We start from the raw sequence: 17,918 nt of genomic DNA, 5'->3' as shown, positions 1-17,918 counted from the left end.
AATCGAGTCATCTCCACAGGCACCAAAATCATTTTCGCCTCTCTTCACTGCTTGAGGTGATTGGTTTATTGGTTTATTTCTATGCTGAATACAATCTAATTAACCGTTGACACTGAAAAAATGAAGCATTTAAGAATTGCGTGACTGCGTCCACTCTAAATTGAAGTGTCAGAAAATGGTGTTCTGACTGGCTCTGATTCAGTCTGCTCGTAAGACACGCAAAGGCAGAAAGACGCACACACTGGCGTATGCACTTACCAACATCGTCTCACGTAATTTTAGGATGAACAGCAGATTTCCAGACAGGGGGCATATCGTAGCCCGAAATGTGGCATCACGATGTGCGACCCAGTTATTCATTTCCTTGAGCCGGGCGAGAAACAGATGGGCTTGGCCGGAGCTGGTTTGAACAGTTTGCCTATAGAGACAACAGGAAACAACAAGGATGTCAGCGGGACCAGTTAACTCGTCCAGAAATGGTCAGATAATTTGAGCACAAATGTCTTCAAGCCCTTGAAGAACGTCGTAACTGGGAACAATTTTTTTCTAGAAGCATCAGAATTACAGACTCGTGGTACTGCTATTATGACATTTGGATGATTTACGTTGAAAATCACTGCAGCAGGAGCATTAGGGAAGAAAACAAAAGTTATCTCCAACGAGGAGTGGGTTTTCTTGGACAAAAATTATTTCAGTTTAAGAAGTGAATTGGAGAAGGCAGATTTCATAAGCATCCAGAATGTAATGCTTTGCAAGTAGTCTCTTTTGACAATTTCCTAATAATGACGGGGTAAAACAGTACATCACAAGCTTGTAGCTTGTGATGATGTACTGAAAACCAAATTGAAAAATATGGGCAGCTCATCGCTCTAGGTTCTCAGAGACCAGATACGATCAGAACTTGTGTGCATCAGTCTGTTAATATATCTCATTCTTCGCTGTCTAAGCTGCACGTTTGTGATGTTTTCGTTTTTACCGCAGACAAAAAGGTTCAATAAAATGATGATCACCATACATATGAACCTGTATGCGTGTCGGCAAACGAGCGGTATGAAACAAGCAACAAATGACAAACTATCTGATCTGTCTACGGCGAATCGGTTAATCTCAGTAAAGATAAAGTCGCCATCGTAGGTGAAATTTTTGGGAAACGGTTTCCTCTTCGATGGATACATATTGTGAGGTGACACAGAAATTTTTCAACTGGGGTTTCGTCTTGAAAGTGAAGATAATCCATGCTAAGAAGCAGGAAAGCTCTGTACAGCTGTTTCTTTCCTATTTGTAATCATCAGAAATGTGTATCTGTGGAGCCTATAGGTAAAGCCGAACCCGATATCCTCGGGTGGTAGTTGGAACACCTTTTGACCACACGCCGGTGGGGAGAATGACGACATCTCATGTGCAAAGTTCAGGCAACTCGTTAAATAATCTTTCTTCGGGGATACCCCTCAAACTATCAATAGAATTAATCCAAAATTGCACTTCCAGTTCATAAATAATCAGCAGCGACACTTGTGAGGGTGTATGGAGAGGAACGACAGGAGTCTATTTGGTCGAAAGGTGAAACCAGAGACCCATCACCCAAAAAACATAATAACCGACTTTAAACATTCTTTGGTCAAGTTGTGAAAGTGAATCTTTGGTCGCGGAAGTTTTACCAAAGTGGTCACCGGATAAACCAAGAATTTTCGTTCCAGGCGCTTCTACGTAAACAGAACCATAGATTTCCGTCTATCAGCACGCTTTCGCCTACTTCAATGCACAACGTTGCAATGTGTTTCAGATGAAAAAAGACTTCAAAGCACTCAAAGCTGCAAACACAGCTTATCCTTTTTTGTGTAAGAATCCGTAATAAGGGTTAAAGAAAACGACGAGAGCATATTTAAGGTCACTGATGAACTTCACTGTGATAACTTAGCGTTTACCAGTGTTTTAGCCCGTTGCGCGTTTTTGAGCATGTGTCATGTTTCTGAAGAACAAAGAGAGCTCACAAATTACGGACAATTTGATTGTGCTACCTATCTTTGTTTGGTCACAGTTAGGCGACGTCTCTTTTTCAACAAGTTTCCAAATGCACTTTTAGGTGTAGAATCGAATTTAATTATATCCTGTAGAGTAATAGGGCAGCAAGTACATGAGATCTGGAAGGTCTTATCTAGTAATTGAGAAAAAACAATATCATGGGGAGCAGTCACCTGAGGATTTTCAAGTCCCCAACTCTTTCGATTAGGAATGCACATAATAGTAACAATTTGTGAAACGGTAGTCGTTTTTTTCTGTCCAATTTGTCTGCATTCTAATTGTCACTAATCGCTCAGTTGTTCAAACTGGCATTTTATGGAATTTGGCTGTCAGTTGTCCTGACTTTGATGAAGTTACTTTAGTTTTTGTTCGAAGTTTAGTTGGGTGCAATCGATCTTCTCCCTCAAAACGGGGGTGTTTCCATTCCACCAAAGCAGCTTTTTGGCTCATGCAAATCGTAAAAGAACCGATACAATTTTGTGCGATACAAAAACACGGAATCCGGTAGTCAAGGGATTTATTTTTATCGCTTTGTGAAGCGGCTGATTTTTCCGCTCGCGTAGTAAGGAGAAAATGGCACCAATATGTGTTAGAGTGCCGCTATGATTCGGCAGCGTAGTAAGAGAGGATAGGTATCTAGTCTAGCTTACGTTAGGAGTTAAGTAGGAACCAACAGCACATGTATGGCTTAACGTCCGTGAATTTAACATCCTAAATGACCTGATAGAATTCTACTTTAACATGAGTAGCTATTCACTACGTCTTTCGAAAACGTTGTTTTCAAAATTATTCTCTTCAGGTGTCATCCGATTTATACTAGTGTGGGGCAACTAACACTACCGTGAAAATTCAACAGAATGGTTGGCTTGAACCCACGACCCGTCAGTGAAAGCGATAATCAGGAACAATGAAACAAAGCTCTTTTTTGATATAACAGTATATTACCTCAAGGAAGCCACCTTGTCTCGAAGCTGGCGCCATCGGGTGAGAAATTCGCTGTCAGGCAAGAGGTTCACATCCTCATGTGATAGCATTGTACCGCCGGTAATCTGCGCGGACAGGCTGTTGATTTCGGTTTGTAAGGCCTGTCGGAGGGCAAGAGATGAAAATAATGCTGAGCAAGTGATAGCAAATGAATACTGGATGAATAGCCACAAATGTTTGCGAAGTCCCAGAAAATCCACGTTTGCGAAGTCAATAGAAGTACCCAGTTAAATGCTAAATAAATTAACAAGATGACGGCCTTTCTGAATATTTTGCTTTTAAATTCCACTGACCGAGAAGTAGAAGGGTTGTAGTTTGACTATACGGTAAAATATCTTAAATAGCAAATCACAACACCAAAACCTACTTGTGCCTCATATTCACCGCAGTAGCAGCAACGGTATGCAACTGTACGAGAAATGGGTTCTGAGACGCCCTGACCCCCTATACGTTCTGAAATGATTCCTTGTTTATCTGTACCTTCAAGAACACACCACCAACCCTCTGTGCGTATCATAGTTTATCACGCCAACGCGATTGTAGTTTATGTCTCATCGTCAATACAGACGGCAATGAACATTAAAGATGTTGATTAGATATTCTTCATTTGCATCATGTTGATAATATCTTACACCCAAACTTCCCGCATAAGAATTACTTTTCTCGAATAAACCACAAAAACGCAAAATTTTCCGACGATTTTGCCCCGGAACAGCTATTCTTGAAAGTATGGAGGGTACAAGATGATGTAAGATGAGAATCACAAGCCTCCATGACCTTCAGTTGACCGACCCTACAGATTCATTCGAATTCGTGCATTGTTCACGCTGACATGTGCCCGAAAACGAACAGGAGTCGTTCAGGAACAGCGTTTTGAGGTCCGCGACCAGAAAGTGAACAGCAACCTGGCCTGGGACAGCTTTGTGTACGCTTCGATACCCGCAATTCAAAGACTCAAGCTGCCTCATGCGGCAAGGTCATGAAGTGAAGTAGTCATGCGAGGTGAGCAGTCCGATACTTATTTCGATGCCTGCAGGAACCCTCAACTGACTTTCAGATTTCATACTTACTGTTACGGATGAATAGTACACATTTATCCCCCCTTAACGGTATCTCAAGACCAAAGAAACTCTACGCAGGCTTCAGGTCTGTACTTCTATTTGAATGCTCATGTTCACATGAGTGCATGTCCATGGTTGGATAAAGTGAGGCAATATGCGCAACCAAACCGCCTTTGTTGGCTGCATTCTCAAACAACCACAGGTTCCGGTCTATCCGCCGACCAGGAAATTCGAAATGTTCCATGCTTTTAACGACCAAAGCCGTTGACTTTCACTTCAAGCATGCGTTCCCATTTTAGTAAATGAAAAAAACTAGCTGAGGTGAATTATCTCCAAAAAAATACAGCAAGCTGTACAGTATGCCCGAGATGACACGCGCATATATATATATATATATATATATATATATATATATATATGTTGGGATCAGGGTGGGCTTATGTTCCGAAGAATACGCGCATGCGCGTGGCACAAACCTCTGTGGAGTGTTGGGCCGAAAACCCAGTCTATTTTTTAACCTACGCTGCACAGTTATCTACAAACAAATAGGTTTGCTTTTCGTAGTAGCTAACATGATTCTGTTGCTTATTTCTCATTTGATACCTCAGGTGAAATCGAATTTTTGTGAACTGTTTGAATAGTATCAACGTTGTTTGTCAGCGTTGTCCAGTTGTCCCTGTTGGAGGGCCGGAATCGTTTTTATTTCTTAATGGGAGGTGAACATAAACCAACCATTCGGTGAAACTTCTGCGCCAGAGGGTTGAATGCTCCTGGGAACTTAACCGGTTTCAGTGGTTTAAATGAAAGCATTCGCCTTCAAGAAAACTGAAAACATCATTCAAGCTAGCAAGATACATTCACTTGCATTCCAATTTGGTATACAGCTCTGACACAGCTGGATTCCTCATTTATGATGTTTTAACAAAGGGCGAAACCTGATGTGGGCTGTCGAAGATTTTTCAGCAACCTTATTAGTAGTGTATCACATCATTCAAGCCACTTTAGCTGAAAACACTAATAAGCATTCGAATTACCCACTTCTGTACAAAAAGGTCTTCATGTCAATGTGACTGATTATTGAACGAATCGAAAGTCAAATGTAAAAACGTCTCTAAACTAATCTGAATGTCAATTGCGGATTAACGAACCCATATAATATGTGAAATCCTCAGTCATTTACACAGCCTGTCATTCTCGCAATGCATTATAACCAAGCATTTTATCATAATAGTAAACAGAGTTTATAAGGGATGCATTCTTCCAACATGAAGTTGATTGAAATCCAACTGTCTGAGAATTGTCAGCTGGTCCCTTGGGGAGCTTCCATCCATCTTGGACGGCTTTCTAGCATCGTCTTCCAAAAACTACCATAAATAAACAGTTTCCACGACAGGCAGCGCAGTAGTTGGTTCATCAGCTGAAAACTTTCATAGAATAAGTTTGCCTTAGTGTAAGCAGATTTAAGAATCACTCAATTGCGGTTTCGTCCGATGAAAACAACCCATGTTGAAAAGTCGAGAACTACTTATTTGGAATAATTGGCAGTGCTCATCTCAATGAATTCCAGAGAGTTTCCAAAACTATGATCTCTCGGCTAGCAGTTTGAACTCCTAATAGTTTGCACACAAAAGGTTATTCAGCAATGTGGTTAATTCAGGATACAGCACCAGTTAGGCTGGTCGGATTCAGTTTGATCATCTGGTACTACGCTACTGCGAATAAATGGTAAGATTATGCTGCTTTTTTTGTAATCCGAACGCACGCAGGTATCTGATACGAATTTTCATGGATTTTAAAGGTGATTGTGTGAAACGATCAGCTGTTCAATAAAACACACCGGGATATCCATGCAAAAATCTCTGGTCTGAACACTTCTCAGGGGACTCGTCTGTAGAGGAAGTCATCAAACCTTAGTGGTCTTTCATTCCATGGCCGAGAACCTAGCACAACACTTTTAAACCAATATATTACCTCAGTGCTTCCACGCTTCCAGTTTACAGAATCATGTGTTCATTGGGATATGGCTCACTTGTTCTCTGACTGAAAATATTTCAGGATATTTTGCATACTCTGCGGAGCGCCAACAGCTGAAAACATGTTACTTAATCCTTCAGCCTTTTCAGTTGGTTAATTTGCTCTACGAACAATCTATATTTACATATGAGTCCGGAAAAAATTTGAGAGATTATAAAAACGTTCTCTGGCAGTTGACTGAATACCCACTGCGACGCAAACAGATTGGCCTAGCAGGCTTTGCTCTCATTCACTTTAGCTTATGATCAATTGTGTGAATATACATGTGAATATACATACATTCGTTTTGTTCCCTACTGAGTAGTGCATGTTTGGCATATCGTGCATCATCTTCACATCTAAGTTTGACAGACAAGCGAAGAAGAATGTTCATGCATCGCAGAAGGATGTGAAACGAAAGGTGAAGATCGTCGTTATGGACACAAATCTTTCTGGTGTTTACCTATTCATAGAATACACCAAGGGTTCAATATACTCCCTGATTTGTAACTGGAGATTTCGATCCGGGGATCCCTCTCTTCGTGCTACTGATGAATAGTTGGCATCTTCGGAAGTACACTAACTAGATTAAGCCGACCCAGCCTCCCTACTTTCCGAGTGTATACCGTTGATTGACACTCGTAATAATATGATCACGAGTTCTGCATCACTCTTATCACATTTCTGGCAGCAATGTATGAAGTTGTAGGTCTATGATGCCTTACAATTTCTGCTTCCTTTGGAATAAGGATAGGAGTCAAAATGACTCTCCGCAAAAGCTGATCGCATTGTGTTACGCGACAGGCGATTTCAAACTGTCCCTGTGTCAATGGGACATTCCCCGTCTTGGTTGCACAAAATGCATGGCTATTGTATTGAAAAAAGTTGGTTTTTGTCTGTTTTCAAAGATCAGAATTTACGCTAGGCAAACTGAAACCGAAGGACACTAGGAGAGTTCTTTAGTTGGATATGTCTACCTAGATTTATAATCTCTTGTGAGACATGCTAGTAGTGTCAGTGAAAAAGTTTTGGAAAATTTTGAGACAAACCGGATGATAGGAGTCCGAATTATTTCTCAGATTTTGGGGTAAAATAATTTGATGTCTCTCGGTGAGGCCCGATATATGCCCTTTTTGAAAATGGGCTTTCAGATTTTGCCAGGATAACTTATTATCCTCCTATATCAGAATGAACGCTTGACGCTGATCTCTGGGTCGTCCCAACAGTCACAGATTAAATGGTCTAGTAAAAGTAGTAAAAAACTACAAGAACTACTGTGCCGCTAATTTGTCATGTATTGCCGTGTGGTATACAGGCGTGAATGAAGAGTCTCTACTGAGGCCACAGGTACAAAGTTAATAAAAATCACCCGTTTAACTGTTCCGTTTTTCGATAAACAATCATGTTTACATGTGTGCCCGTGATGCACATCCGGAGGCTTAACTTGAGTGATCGAGCTTCTGGTTTTGCAAGCGTGAACCAAGAAAGAAATTTCTCAAAATGCACATTACTGTGAGCGGTGTCAAGAATGTCGAGAATGTCTGTCAACCAGTCACATGGATGAACATGGATTCAAACGTACTTACAAATTTTTAGCCCTCCTCCTAATTCCACGTGCTCCGAACTTGTACTCCATCAGATGTACATGGGTACGTGGTCAGAAAGTCCGTACGATATTTTTGCCACGTAGACAAAGAAGGCCAGTCTAAATAAGCCACGTGAACCTCACATATTCGTTTTAGACATCCAGCGACCAAGAATTTAAACTACGGAATTGCAGAAGACAGTTCAAAAATTCAAACTGCAAATCCCATTGTAATCAAGCAATTGACCCAAGCACAAGACGCAGCGAGTAATAATAATGCAGTAAAACGAATGGAGAAGAGAAAATAATTGCATTGTTTTTTGTCTTATCACGCAACTCCCTCATCACTGGGTTTCAGGAGCAACAGCTTCCAAAGGAATTTTTCGCGTTGCTTCATAGCAAAAAACTCTTTGGGCCGTAATGGACCACCCCATCGAATCTACCACTTCACAACCTCGTCGAAGGCCTACCCTCCTAAAATTTGTTTCGGTAAGTCATCATCATCATCATCGACAGCCGTAAAGTGGATATCAGTGAATAACTGGGCCACAGAAGTACCTGGAGTTCGTTGATCAGCTGGGACCTCTGCTCCGTCACATTGACTGACTCATCCAACTTTCCGTGTTGACGCTTCAGGTCAATCTCCATCTGTGCGATACGATTCACTTTCCTGTCAATATGATCCAATTTCTCGGTCAGCTTTTCCGTCGAACTGGCTGAAATTAGCCGGGGTTCAAAGCTCGAAGTCTGCTGACCTTTGAGGGCGACAGTCTTTTCGGATTCCAGTAAGAAATCTTCACAAATACGTTCGATTCCTGAGCTGACTGTTTGTTGGAGTCTAGGGTTGGATGGAAACACATTGCGATATAATGAAGAACACTTGTCTGCACGATTTATTATCCGGTCATCTCAAAAATCGATAAACGGAGTGGCACATAGCAATTAGAAACAAGGATTCGTGGGCATGTGTTTGGCTTTCTATTAGCTACTCAAGCATCGATAGCGAATTGTCACTCCATACGACACCGTGATTCTGTGTTGGACATTTGCACTGAAAATTGAATTCCCATAGATGAATAAAATCAGCGTCTCAGTCGGATACAAACACGATTTGGAATTAAGTTCAAACTCCCCGTCGAATATCCTAGTGAAGTGTCGCTAGGTGCGCCACATTGAACCGTTAATTAAAAAGTACAAATACAAGTACAGATACTGAAGCTGATACTGTCTTCTCCAATAGCGGTGAAGTTTTTACAAATGACTGACCACGCCCATCGAATAGGTCAACAAACTCGGATCAAACTCGAACGATGCACCAAGGGAAATATACACAGATTTTGTGGTTGCAATCAACATATTGCATAAAAACCGATAAAAACTACCCACAATGGCAAGACGGGCAGTTTAGGAACCAAGGGCTTTAGGAGAGCCATCACCGCCACTTCATTTTAAAATGTAAATAGGCTGGCCTGCACCGTATGTGGCTGGTTCTTCCTTTCTTCGCTAATCGGTTTACATCTGTTTACTCATCTAGTCGTCCAGAGATCTAATATTTCCACAAATTGATGGACTAGTCGACGAATGTGGTAAGAACGATCCTTCTATTCAACCTTCTGTGCTCTAATAACTCACAATAGCTTTTTGGTGAATTACATTTTTTAAATACCAGTTGAACAAACCAGAGTTGGAGGTCAACGTGCATGAGGACTGTTTTTGGAGTTCGCGAAGCGGTGGAGTTCATAGTTCTTTTCTTCGCTTGCCTAACGGTTCACATTTTACGGTTATCAGTTAGGGACAAATCTTCACTGGAGCGATCTGAATTACCAAGGACTTAATACGCCATAGTCACATAATCTCCATTTCTCAGACAATGGCCTTCCCCTGAATTCTAGCTTACTTCCATTGAGGAAACATAACTAATCATTGCAGTTAACGCCTAAGCTAACTAGAATCAGTTAGAAAATAAACCATAGAGTTTAACCGCTCTACCTTGAATTTCATACTTTATCCTAACCTGTCAACGGGACAAGTATTTGGTAGCGTTAAGCGTGAGTGGTGCCACCGGTTGCTACTAATAGGTCGTCTCTGATAGATAATTCTAGGGTTGGCTTATCCTCTCACAGCAACCAGTGGCTTTAGGCTAAATTATTCGACTGCCAACTGGTGGGAGAATAAACAGGTGAGGACTTTGAGCCAAATGTGCAGGTCAGAACCATGAATATTTTGACCTGCACACACTTTCTCGCAAAAGTGAAGCTCTGTCCATGAGCGAACTTACTGGAATAATTTGTGAATGAAGCAAAAATTAACGGAAACACTGTCTATCTTCTATTGTCCGTTTGTTTGAAGTTTAACTGGTGTTTGAGAATGTTCATGCAAAATAAAGCCCTTTTTGAATTCAAGTCTATCGCCTTATCGTCCAAATCAAGTCGTCACACACAGCAAGAGAAAAGTTTCAAACCCGGCGCTATGGATCACTTAATACGGGGGCAGTATGTATCATCTCATCCTCAGAGCTATTCACGATAGTTCTTTGACAAGTCGATGCAGCATTAAGCTCATTTTTCAAACACTGTGAGTGATGTGGAAGTGCATATGTCAACCAATCACCTACTGAACCACAGCCAACCAAAATTATTCCATCCGGAATGGTAATTTTCTGAATTCTTCCGTATGCTTTTTAGTTAAACTGCTGCATGTGACTGTCCAGTATATTGACAGTGGGCATTAACAGGTTGCCGCCAGCGTATCGATTTTTTCGACAAACCTACGTACAGACGACAGTGAATATGTCTCATTGGATGCATAGAACAATCGACCGATTGTCTGTGCCCGGTGCACGCGCGTCCACGCACGCGTATATATGACGGTGTGCGTTTGTTGTTTGTCTTCAGGCGGTACTCCATCAGGGTGATCGTGGTGCAAGTGATTTGACTAGTGAAATCCATGAGATTAGCACAAAAGACGTCCGACCATTTCGGTAAATACACTCATTTGCAAACGAATTGTTTTTTGGCAGCAGATTCAGCTGAATCCAGATTAAACTCTGGTAAACGATGGTCCGCTTCCACTAAACGAGCTGCACCAGGTCGCCACATGTTTCATTGTTTCGATATTCGAGGTAAACTTTGTCTAAACGTAACATACTACTCGAGGAGTTTTCAGTAACCTTATGAGTATGGTTTTACGTACGTCCAAAGCACAGCAAAAGATGTTTTGTTTCATATTGATCTACTTTGTTGCTGAAGGACTGAAGACATCCGTGGAGGTCACGAGAATTCAACGAACAAGTGTCGTTTTCCCTGATTTGTTACTCATAAAATATGTACGTGCTATGGTTTTACGTCTAGTCAAAGCACAGCAAAAGATGTTTTGCTTCATATTGATCTACTTTGTTGCTGAAGGACTGAAGACATCCGTGGAGGTCACGAGAATTCAACGAACAAGTGTCGTTTTCCCTGATTTGTTACTCATAAAATATGTACGTGCTATTTTCAAGGCCTCATTTAAAACCGTTGAATGAAGCAAACACATCGATGGGTCATGAAAATAAGTGAGTGACACCGATATCAGTATGGGTCGGGGAAAATGGTTTTCTGCAGACCGAATCAAACTGAAAGGTTGTACAAACATTTTTTACTTGTAGAGTCTTGGTTTATCTAGCCGAATTCTGATACTTCTGCAATTGATATCATTTAGTAGGCTTCAGGACTTACTGATACTGAATACCACCTTCCGTTGTTTTGATATATACGCTTAAGTTCCATCTTATTCTCGCAAGTAAATTCTGGCCAGTTTCATATAAATTTCCACTAAATCAGCCGAAACAAGTTTTCTTCGTAGTCGTTGGTCCTCTTACCATTTACTCTTCCATAGAATATATATCACTAAGCAACGACTGATCGCTTGTGCACGGATTCACATACGGATATCAAAAGTAAGTTGGGTCATCTACTCACCTTTTATTAAACTGGTCCCAGCGGTCGGTAATCTGTTCCAAGTCCTTGCGAATCTTACTGGTATCCTCCGACTGGAATCTCGTCATGAGGGATTCAGCCTCATGAGTGTAGTTCCTTAGTTTTTCTCGACCCAAGGCCAACGAGTCACCTAGATCCTAAAAGAAAATCAGGGGAATAAATCAACAGCAATCAAGCCAGTGCTATCGAAGACACTGGTGCGTAACCAAAACAGATAGATAGTAAAAGTGGACCTCACAATCCACTTCGTATTTTAGTTCTTTTCAAAAGATGCGCAAACTATATCCAGAGGGTAGCTTCTATCCTACAGGACTTTGTTGCAAGATTGGTGGCAGTTAAAAGGAGAATTAGTATACGGAGCAAAAACTGAGTCGGTTATGTAACTAAAAATTTCGCCACTATTACATTCTATCGTGCATTATAAGACTGAAAGTGTATTCAGATTGGAAACGTGCTTCGGCCGACTGCAGTTACACCAAAACTGAGGCTGCTTGGCCTTCATTGCTATCTGGGATAAATTCCTCTTCCACCCTTAGTACACTCACTTCTCCAACATCACCAATGGCTGCTTGAATTTTGTACCCAAGGAAAATGGAGGAGGGGTGGTAAATCTTCATAGGCAGGTCAGCGAGAAAGTGAAATACTTTTAGCGATAGAAGGAAGGCCAGAAAAAGGAAACAGCGATCTTATTTTGGCTTAACAAGCAAAATATCCTGAACTATATGTGTGTTCGATTCAATCAATATAAAGATGAAGAAAAGTGAATTTGAACTTACTTGCAATCGCTTCCGGCTAGAATCTGGGCTGAGAGGTAGTCGTCTTGGTGAATCAAATGTCTCCCCATCTCCTGACCCTTTGGAACCTGTTAGAAGATCCAATTCCGCTTCAGCTTTGGTCAACCAGCGATCGAGATCACGCTCATGATCCTTCAATTTCTGTGTGTCCGCTATGATTTCTTCTAGCTCAAGTGTTCGACGTTGCATTTGGTCCTCGGTGTTCGCCCAAAGTTCAGACAAGTTTTCGGCTAGAAAGTTTGAGAAAATTTTCGCACAGATTAGCTGTCATCCACAGGGTTTATCTTGAAAAAGTGTCACGGTAAGGCAAATTGGAAAGACAGTCTTCGGTTTCAGTAAGCCGGTCAACCAATATTTTACCAAAAGACAATGCATTTGAAGTATCACACAGTGGTTCCAGAGTGCATTACGCACAACAATATAAGGGCAACACACCTACAGGCTCGTTGTGGTTATATAAGTAAGGTAATCAGGAAAAAGACTCGTAAGGGCGCTCAACTTCACTATCTTCTCCAAGAGGTTAGTGGTACGTAAGTTGACATATCGCAATCTGGAATCAACAGTATGAGCAACCTAAGATCTAGACCGTAATTAGCATGTGGAACCAAGCTCGTCTCCGAGGGGACCGAAAGAGGAAGCAGGTTAATTTTTCGCCTACCTGTGCTAGGATCGTCATTTAAGATAGAATAGTGGAATTCCACAATCAACGAGAATTGAGTGGTCTACGAAAGTCCAAAAATTAGTGTGACCATCACAACGAGATTTGGGAAGGATGGTGTTAACCTAAAACATGATACTTTCTTCGTCTAAGAAGCCCCCCAGACTGCTGAAGAATACCTGCATTTAAAAATGCAACTTTGTTTGCATTCGATCAAACGAAATTTCTAGTGCGACAAGAATGACTCTTCTAGTACCATGGAGGAGCTACTCATGCATTCATAGGTTTCCCTGACAAGAAATGACAGAAAGATGGAGAGTCGATGGCGAAGAAGTATGAAAACTCTAACCGTTCGACATCTGCCGCCCCGCTGGATAAGGACCCCGGAAAGCAACTCATCAGAGTTCAGTGACACTGGCAATCGTGTCTCAGGCATGCATCATAGTTATCTCTTTCAATGGGTGGCTGGCCGGTTTTGTTTTCAATTGATTTTACGAATCAACTGATTTTACTAGCACCCAAAGTGCCTTAACAATATCTTTCACGCTCTCTAATCTTCAGGTAACGAAAACTTTCATCTTGCCCGTGGTGCAAGGTTTATGGCTGATAAACAAGTGAATTGAGTACTGGAGCCGAGATCCTACCTGAGCTTGGTAATACGGTCGTAACAAAATTACCATGCTCATAGAACAATTCGACTTTCACTACCAACATTTGTTTGTGTCGCTGAAGTACGCCAGAAGCTCGCTCCCTTTCTGTGATTTTTTGTTACAGCTGCCCCGATATCAACCCACTTCCTTGATACTTTTACGTCCATCTTCACTTCTATGGTAGACCATATTACGTGCTTCTGTTTCCCATTTTCTGTTAGAGCGCTCGGAACTATTATATCTTCCCGAGTTTGACATTACCAGGGTTATCAGTGACATCGATTACGCAATCACTGCGACTACAGCATCCCTGTGTGCTACATAACAGCTCCTTTGTGGTCCTCATGTTGAAGACAAGTTGGAAGGCATAGAAGCAGACGAAAAGCCGAAATAAGACACTTTCACTTCAAGCAAGGTAGCACTTTCAACCTATTTTTAGTCCTATTTTTACATACCCAGAATTGTGACAAACACTTATATAGAACAATGGTGGTCAGTGAAAAACAGAGTTACGTTTAAAAGGTAACCGAGGTGTACAGCCTCGTAAAACCACTGGAAAACTCAAAAACAGTGAGGTACTAGTATCAGAAGATTACACCTATCAAACGAGTTTTTGAAATGGCCACATGTTTTCGAATGACCTGCATACTCCCATACACAGACGGATTTGTTTTCTGGCAAAATTCTTTAATGTTATTCGTAACTTTCTCCCTCACGGTGTACACTTCACACGAACTTTCCAAGCAAGTCACAGCAGGGCAAAGTGCACGCTGATAAATCAGTCGAGCTGTATGACGGCTACCATGATTGATTTTTTTCAAGGGGTTCTGTTCATACAATACAACCACAACACTTCATCACGGTAGTTTGACGTATTGAGCATAAGTGATCGATTTGCCCCTCTAGGCAACACAATTGAGCTACGAGCATTTGGGGCAAATCAAATGCAACAGAGGAGTGTGCGAGCAGATAAATGCGAATGGTTTGTGCATTGACAGAGGAACATCTCTAAACACAATTTCTGATCCGAAGCAACTGAGAGAGTATCAACTACGGTAAACTGAGAATTGCTGTGGTTCCGTAGAGCAGATCAACTATGCGCGACAGTCACGTGAGATGCTAATAATTAAGCAAGCCGAATGTGAATGAACATCACGATGTGATCACTGTGATCGAGAAATTTGGAGTAGTGTCCGCTTACGATGACTGGGGCGAGTCACTCTCAGCAAGTGTCCATTCATTGAGCTCCTCGGACAAGCGGAGACTGTGGTTCTGTGTACGTATCCTTTTCACTCTTATTATCTAACTCCAGTACTATGTGCATGTCTCCCGGTTTTGTGATTATGTGCCGTCCAGATTCTTTCCATTTGCATCATTTATGCCTCTCGAGCCATTTCAATGCTCAAGATCAATGTGCAGTGGCACCAACTTCTTATTATAAATTCTGATGAAATCGGACCAACTTCAGGGATTTACCTTCACTTGAATGAATTCAATAGTTTAGGATGACGCAGAGCGCATGGATTCAAAAATGCTCCACAGAAAGGATGACAGGGTTTCTTTTGATATGCAATTTAAAAGTAACTATTATCCTTGAGTTCACCTGAATGGTCGGCATCCGAGCCGGATATCTTATCAAAAGTTCTTGGTCGACAGGACACCTGTAAACTGTTATATTGTTTGATGAACAAAGTACGTTTCCTCTCTCGTGCATTTGCACATGGCTCAGGTGAGCCAGTTGCAACACTAGCTATGTGAAGATGCAGCTCTTCCTGTATAACTAGACCACGAATTTTTTGTCGTCGGCACTCCACAAATGCGATCAGCTCTGAGGAAAACACGGGTAAGCCACAGACAAGGCCAAGATATCTAAATGGCTTTATCTTGGTCCAGTATTCCAGTTCAAGGTGATTTTCCTCCCTGAACTAACATTCACTCATCTCGATGCGACTACTTGCACATATATCTTCGAACGCTGATAGGACCACAAGATCATGCAGCCAAATCACTGTTGCTCGAACAACAAGTGAGTCGTGTTTTCTAGTCCGAACTGACCAGGTCACTGACAAAATACAGGCGGTTTATCAATAGGCTGATGGGAGGGTGGGTGGTGCTATATCCTGTCCAGGTGAGAGTTATCACCTTGCTTTCAACTGTTAAGATTGAGGGATCCAAATTTTCTGCGTTTCATGAACTGCTCATTGCTGATGACTACCAATCAAGTTGCAACAGCTCAGCACTTCTTCTCGACTTTTCTGTAGAGATTACCTTCACTGAGAGGACGAAGTCATAACTGAAAACTTAGTTGAAAACTGCAGCGGTTTTTGAAAACAAGTAATTTTACGGAAAGAAAAACACTCAATAGCCAAAGTCATTGAGCTTAGCGCGTTTAAAAAATGTTCGAAAAGGAGTATTTGCTTCGAAGGCAATTGAGATATAGAAAATACCCTAGTAAAGTTCTCACTGGAGGAAACATGTCGGATCATATTACGGCCGGTTCGCACTTAAAAAAGGAACACTAGAACAATCTAGGCTGTCATGTGGAGAAAAGCAGCCTAAACCGAATAGTGGTAGTTTGCATATCATTTCTGGGTAGATCCAACTGAAAAACCTCCAACAAGCCCTGAATATGCATGGTAGATTTTGCATTGCACCGAAACTAAACACATTGATCGATACTCACGAGTACAACTAAGGTTGCGAAACTAAGGTTGGAGGTCAACGACGTACGGACATAGTCCTAATTTTTTAGCTATTTTTCTAAGATACTGTCTACCTAGCAGAAAAATGCACTTAGAACATTTCGAGCGGGTTTCCAATATCATGTTGGTGCATTGGTACAATTCCTGTGCAAGCGCACCGAACACCTGTCGCATGCAACTCACAAAGTTACAATTTCGTGAAACGGTAATAAAAGAACGAAAATTTGCTACATCTGTCAGCAAACAAGTATATATTTTCTGTAACAGCTTGGAAATCTTGATAAGGAAATAGGTATAAAGTTTAGTACTCGCTTCTACGAAAAAGCTAGATCGTTTTCGACAGGGTATTTTACTCTCAAGCAGTGCATTAACCGTGAGATGGCAGTATTGAGAGCAACGGCGGTTTCTATCTTTATGTGTAGTCGAAAACTGGATTTTACAAACCTGTAATAAACAGTGTCTGAATTTCTAATTGTAATCGTACTGAGGAAATAAACCAACGCATCTAAAATATTACGCAGAAAAGTCGCAATTTTTGCAAACGGCTGTGGTACTAGTCAGAGAAAAACGTTTTTAATTATTCAGGTAGAGAATGGCTCCATTCTTTCAGTAGAGTCAGACCCTCGGCAGTTGGAAAATCGGTACTTTGTGAAGCAGGTGCTTTGGAGAGTTTATCCATACAATGGATCAAGCAGCAGTCCAGAAAGTAGTACATCTGAATGCCAAACATTCAACTGGACAGTGAATTTAACTATTGTTTGTTACAAATCTATGATTCTTTCATGAAGGGTCACTATGAATGCTAACTACAAACTCAATAATGATATCCACCAGTCTAATGTGAAAGCCATGGTCGCTTTCCTGCTCGAATGCAGGAACACAGCACTGGAACAGCGTATCCAGTTGCGCAGTCATATACTTCAACAGATGAAGACGCTGACAAGGGCGCGGCAAAATACTAAACTGCTGCTTAACTTATCAAAATGATTCTATTATTTCTAGCGGAGCATAAGGCTCCGGATATGGTGAGAGACGACAGCATCGAGTTGTATTGCAAGATCTCCTTGAGATTGACTCTGGAGTCCAAGTATACACCCGTTGTGGATATAAGCGTAGAAAGTGTTATACACGTTTAGTCAGCATGAACTACTATACATTCTTCGCACACTCGAATTTCTTCACAACAGTGACTGTTTAATCTCTCTTACGAGCATACATCGCCCCCGGACTCTCAGGTAATCGTACCATTCTGTCTGCTTACCCAGACATGGCTTTATTATCCGCCAGTAACTGCTACCGCAAACAATTATTTTGGAGGTCAGTTGTTATGACAACTAGCACTTATAGTTTGCTCATCAAGACAGGTATAATTTTGATTGGTGTTACGGTGTGGTGACCTTGTCCGGCATGCATAACTTCGGGTGAATGTAGTCTACACTTTTTCCTAGCATAACTGTTATAAAGTGATGTTG

At 41.4% G+C, this 17,918-nt stretch overlaps 1 protein-coding gene across 1 annotated transcript in view; it reads right to left on the bottom strand.

Annotated features, from left to right (window-relative positions):
* T265_04575 (hypothetical protein) overlaps positions 1-17,918 on the bottom strand; it is a gene marked incomplete at both ends in the record, with an annotated part of 227,219 nt that overhangs the window by 50,124 nt on the left and 159,177 nt on the right. Inside the window, 5 exons of the mRNA XM_009169350.1 lie at positions 259-418; positions 2,968-3,107; positions 8,224-8,503; positions 11,625-11,779; positions 12,419-12,666. Of these exons, the coding sequence (XP_009167614.1) occupies positions 259-418; positions 2,968-3,107; positions 8,224-8,503; positions 11,625-11,779; positions 12,419-12,666 (983 nt within the window). The remainder of the gene's footprint in view (positions 1-258; positions 419-2,967; positions 3,108-8,223; positions 8,504-11,624; positions 11,780-12,418; positions 12,667-17,918) is intronic.

This window comes from Opisthorchis viverrini (genome assembly GCF_000715545.1).
Source record: "Opisthorchis viverrini unplaced genomic scaffold opera_v5_77, whole genome shotgun sequence".
NCBI classification, from domain to species: domain Eukaryota; kingdom Metazoa; phylum Platyhelminthes; class Trematoda; order Opisthorchiida; family Opisthorchiidae; genus Opisthorchis; species Opisthorchis viverrini.
This window is presented reverse-complemented; position numbering and strand designations above follow the sequence as displayed.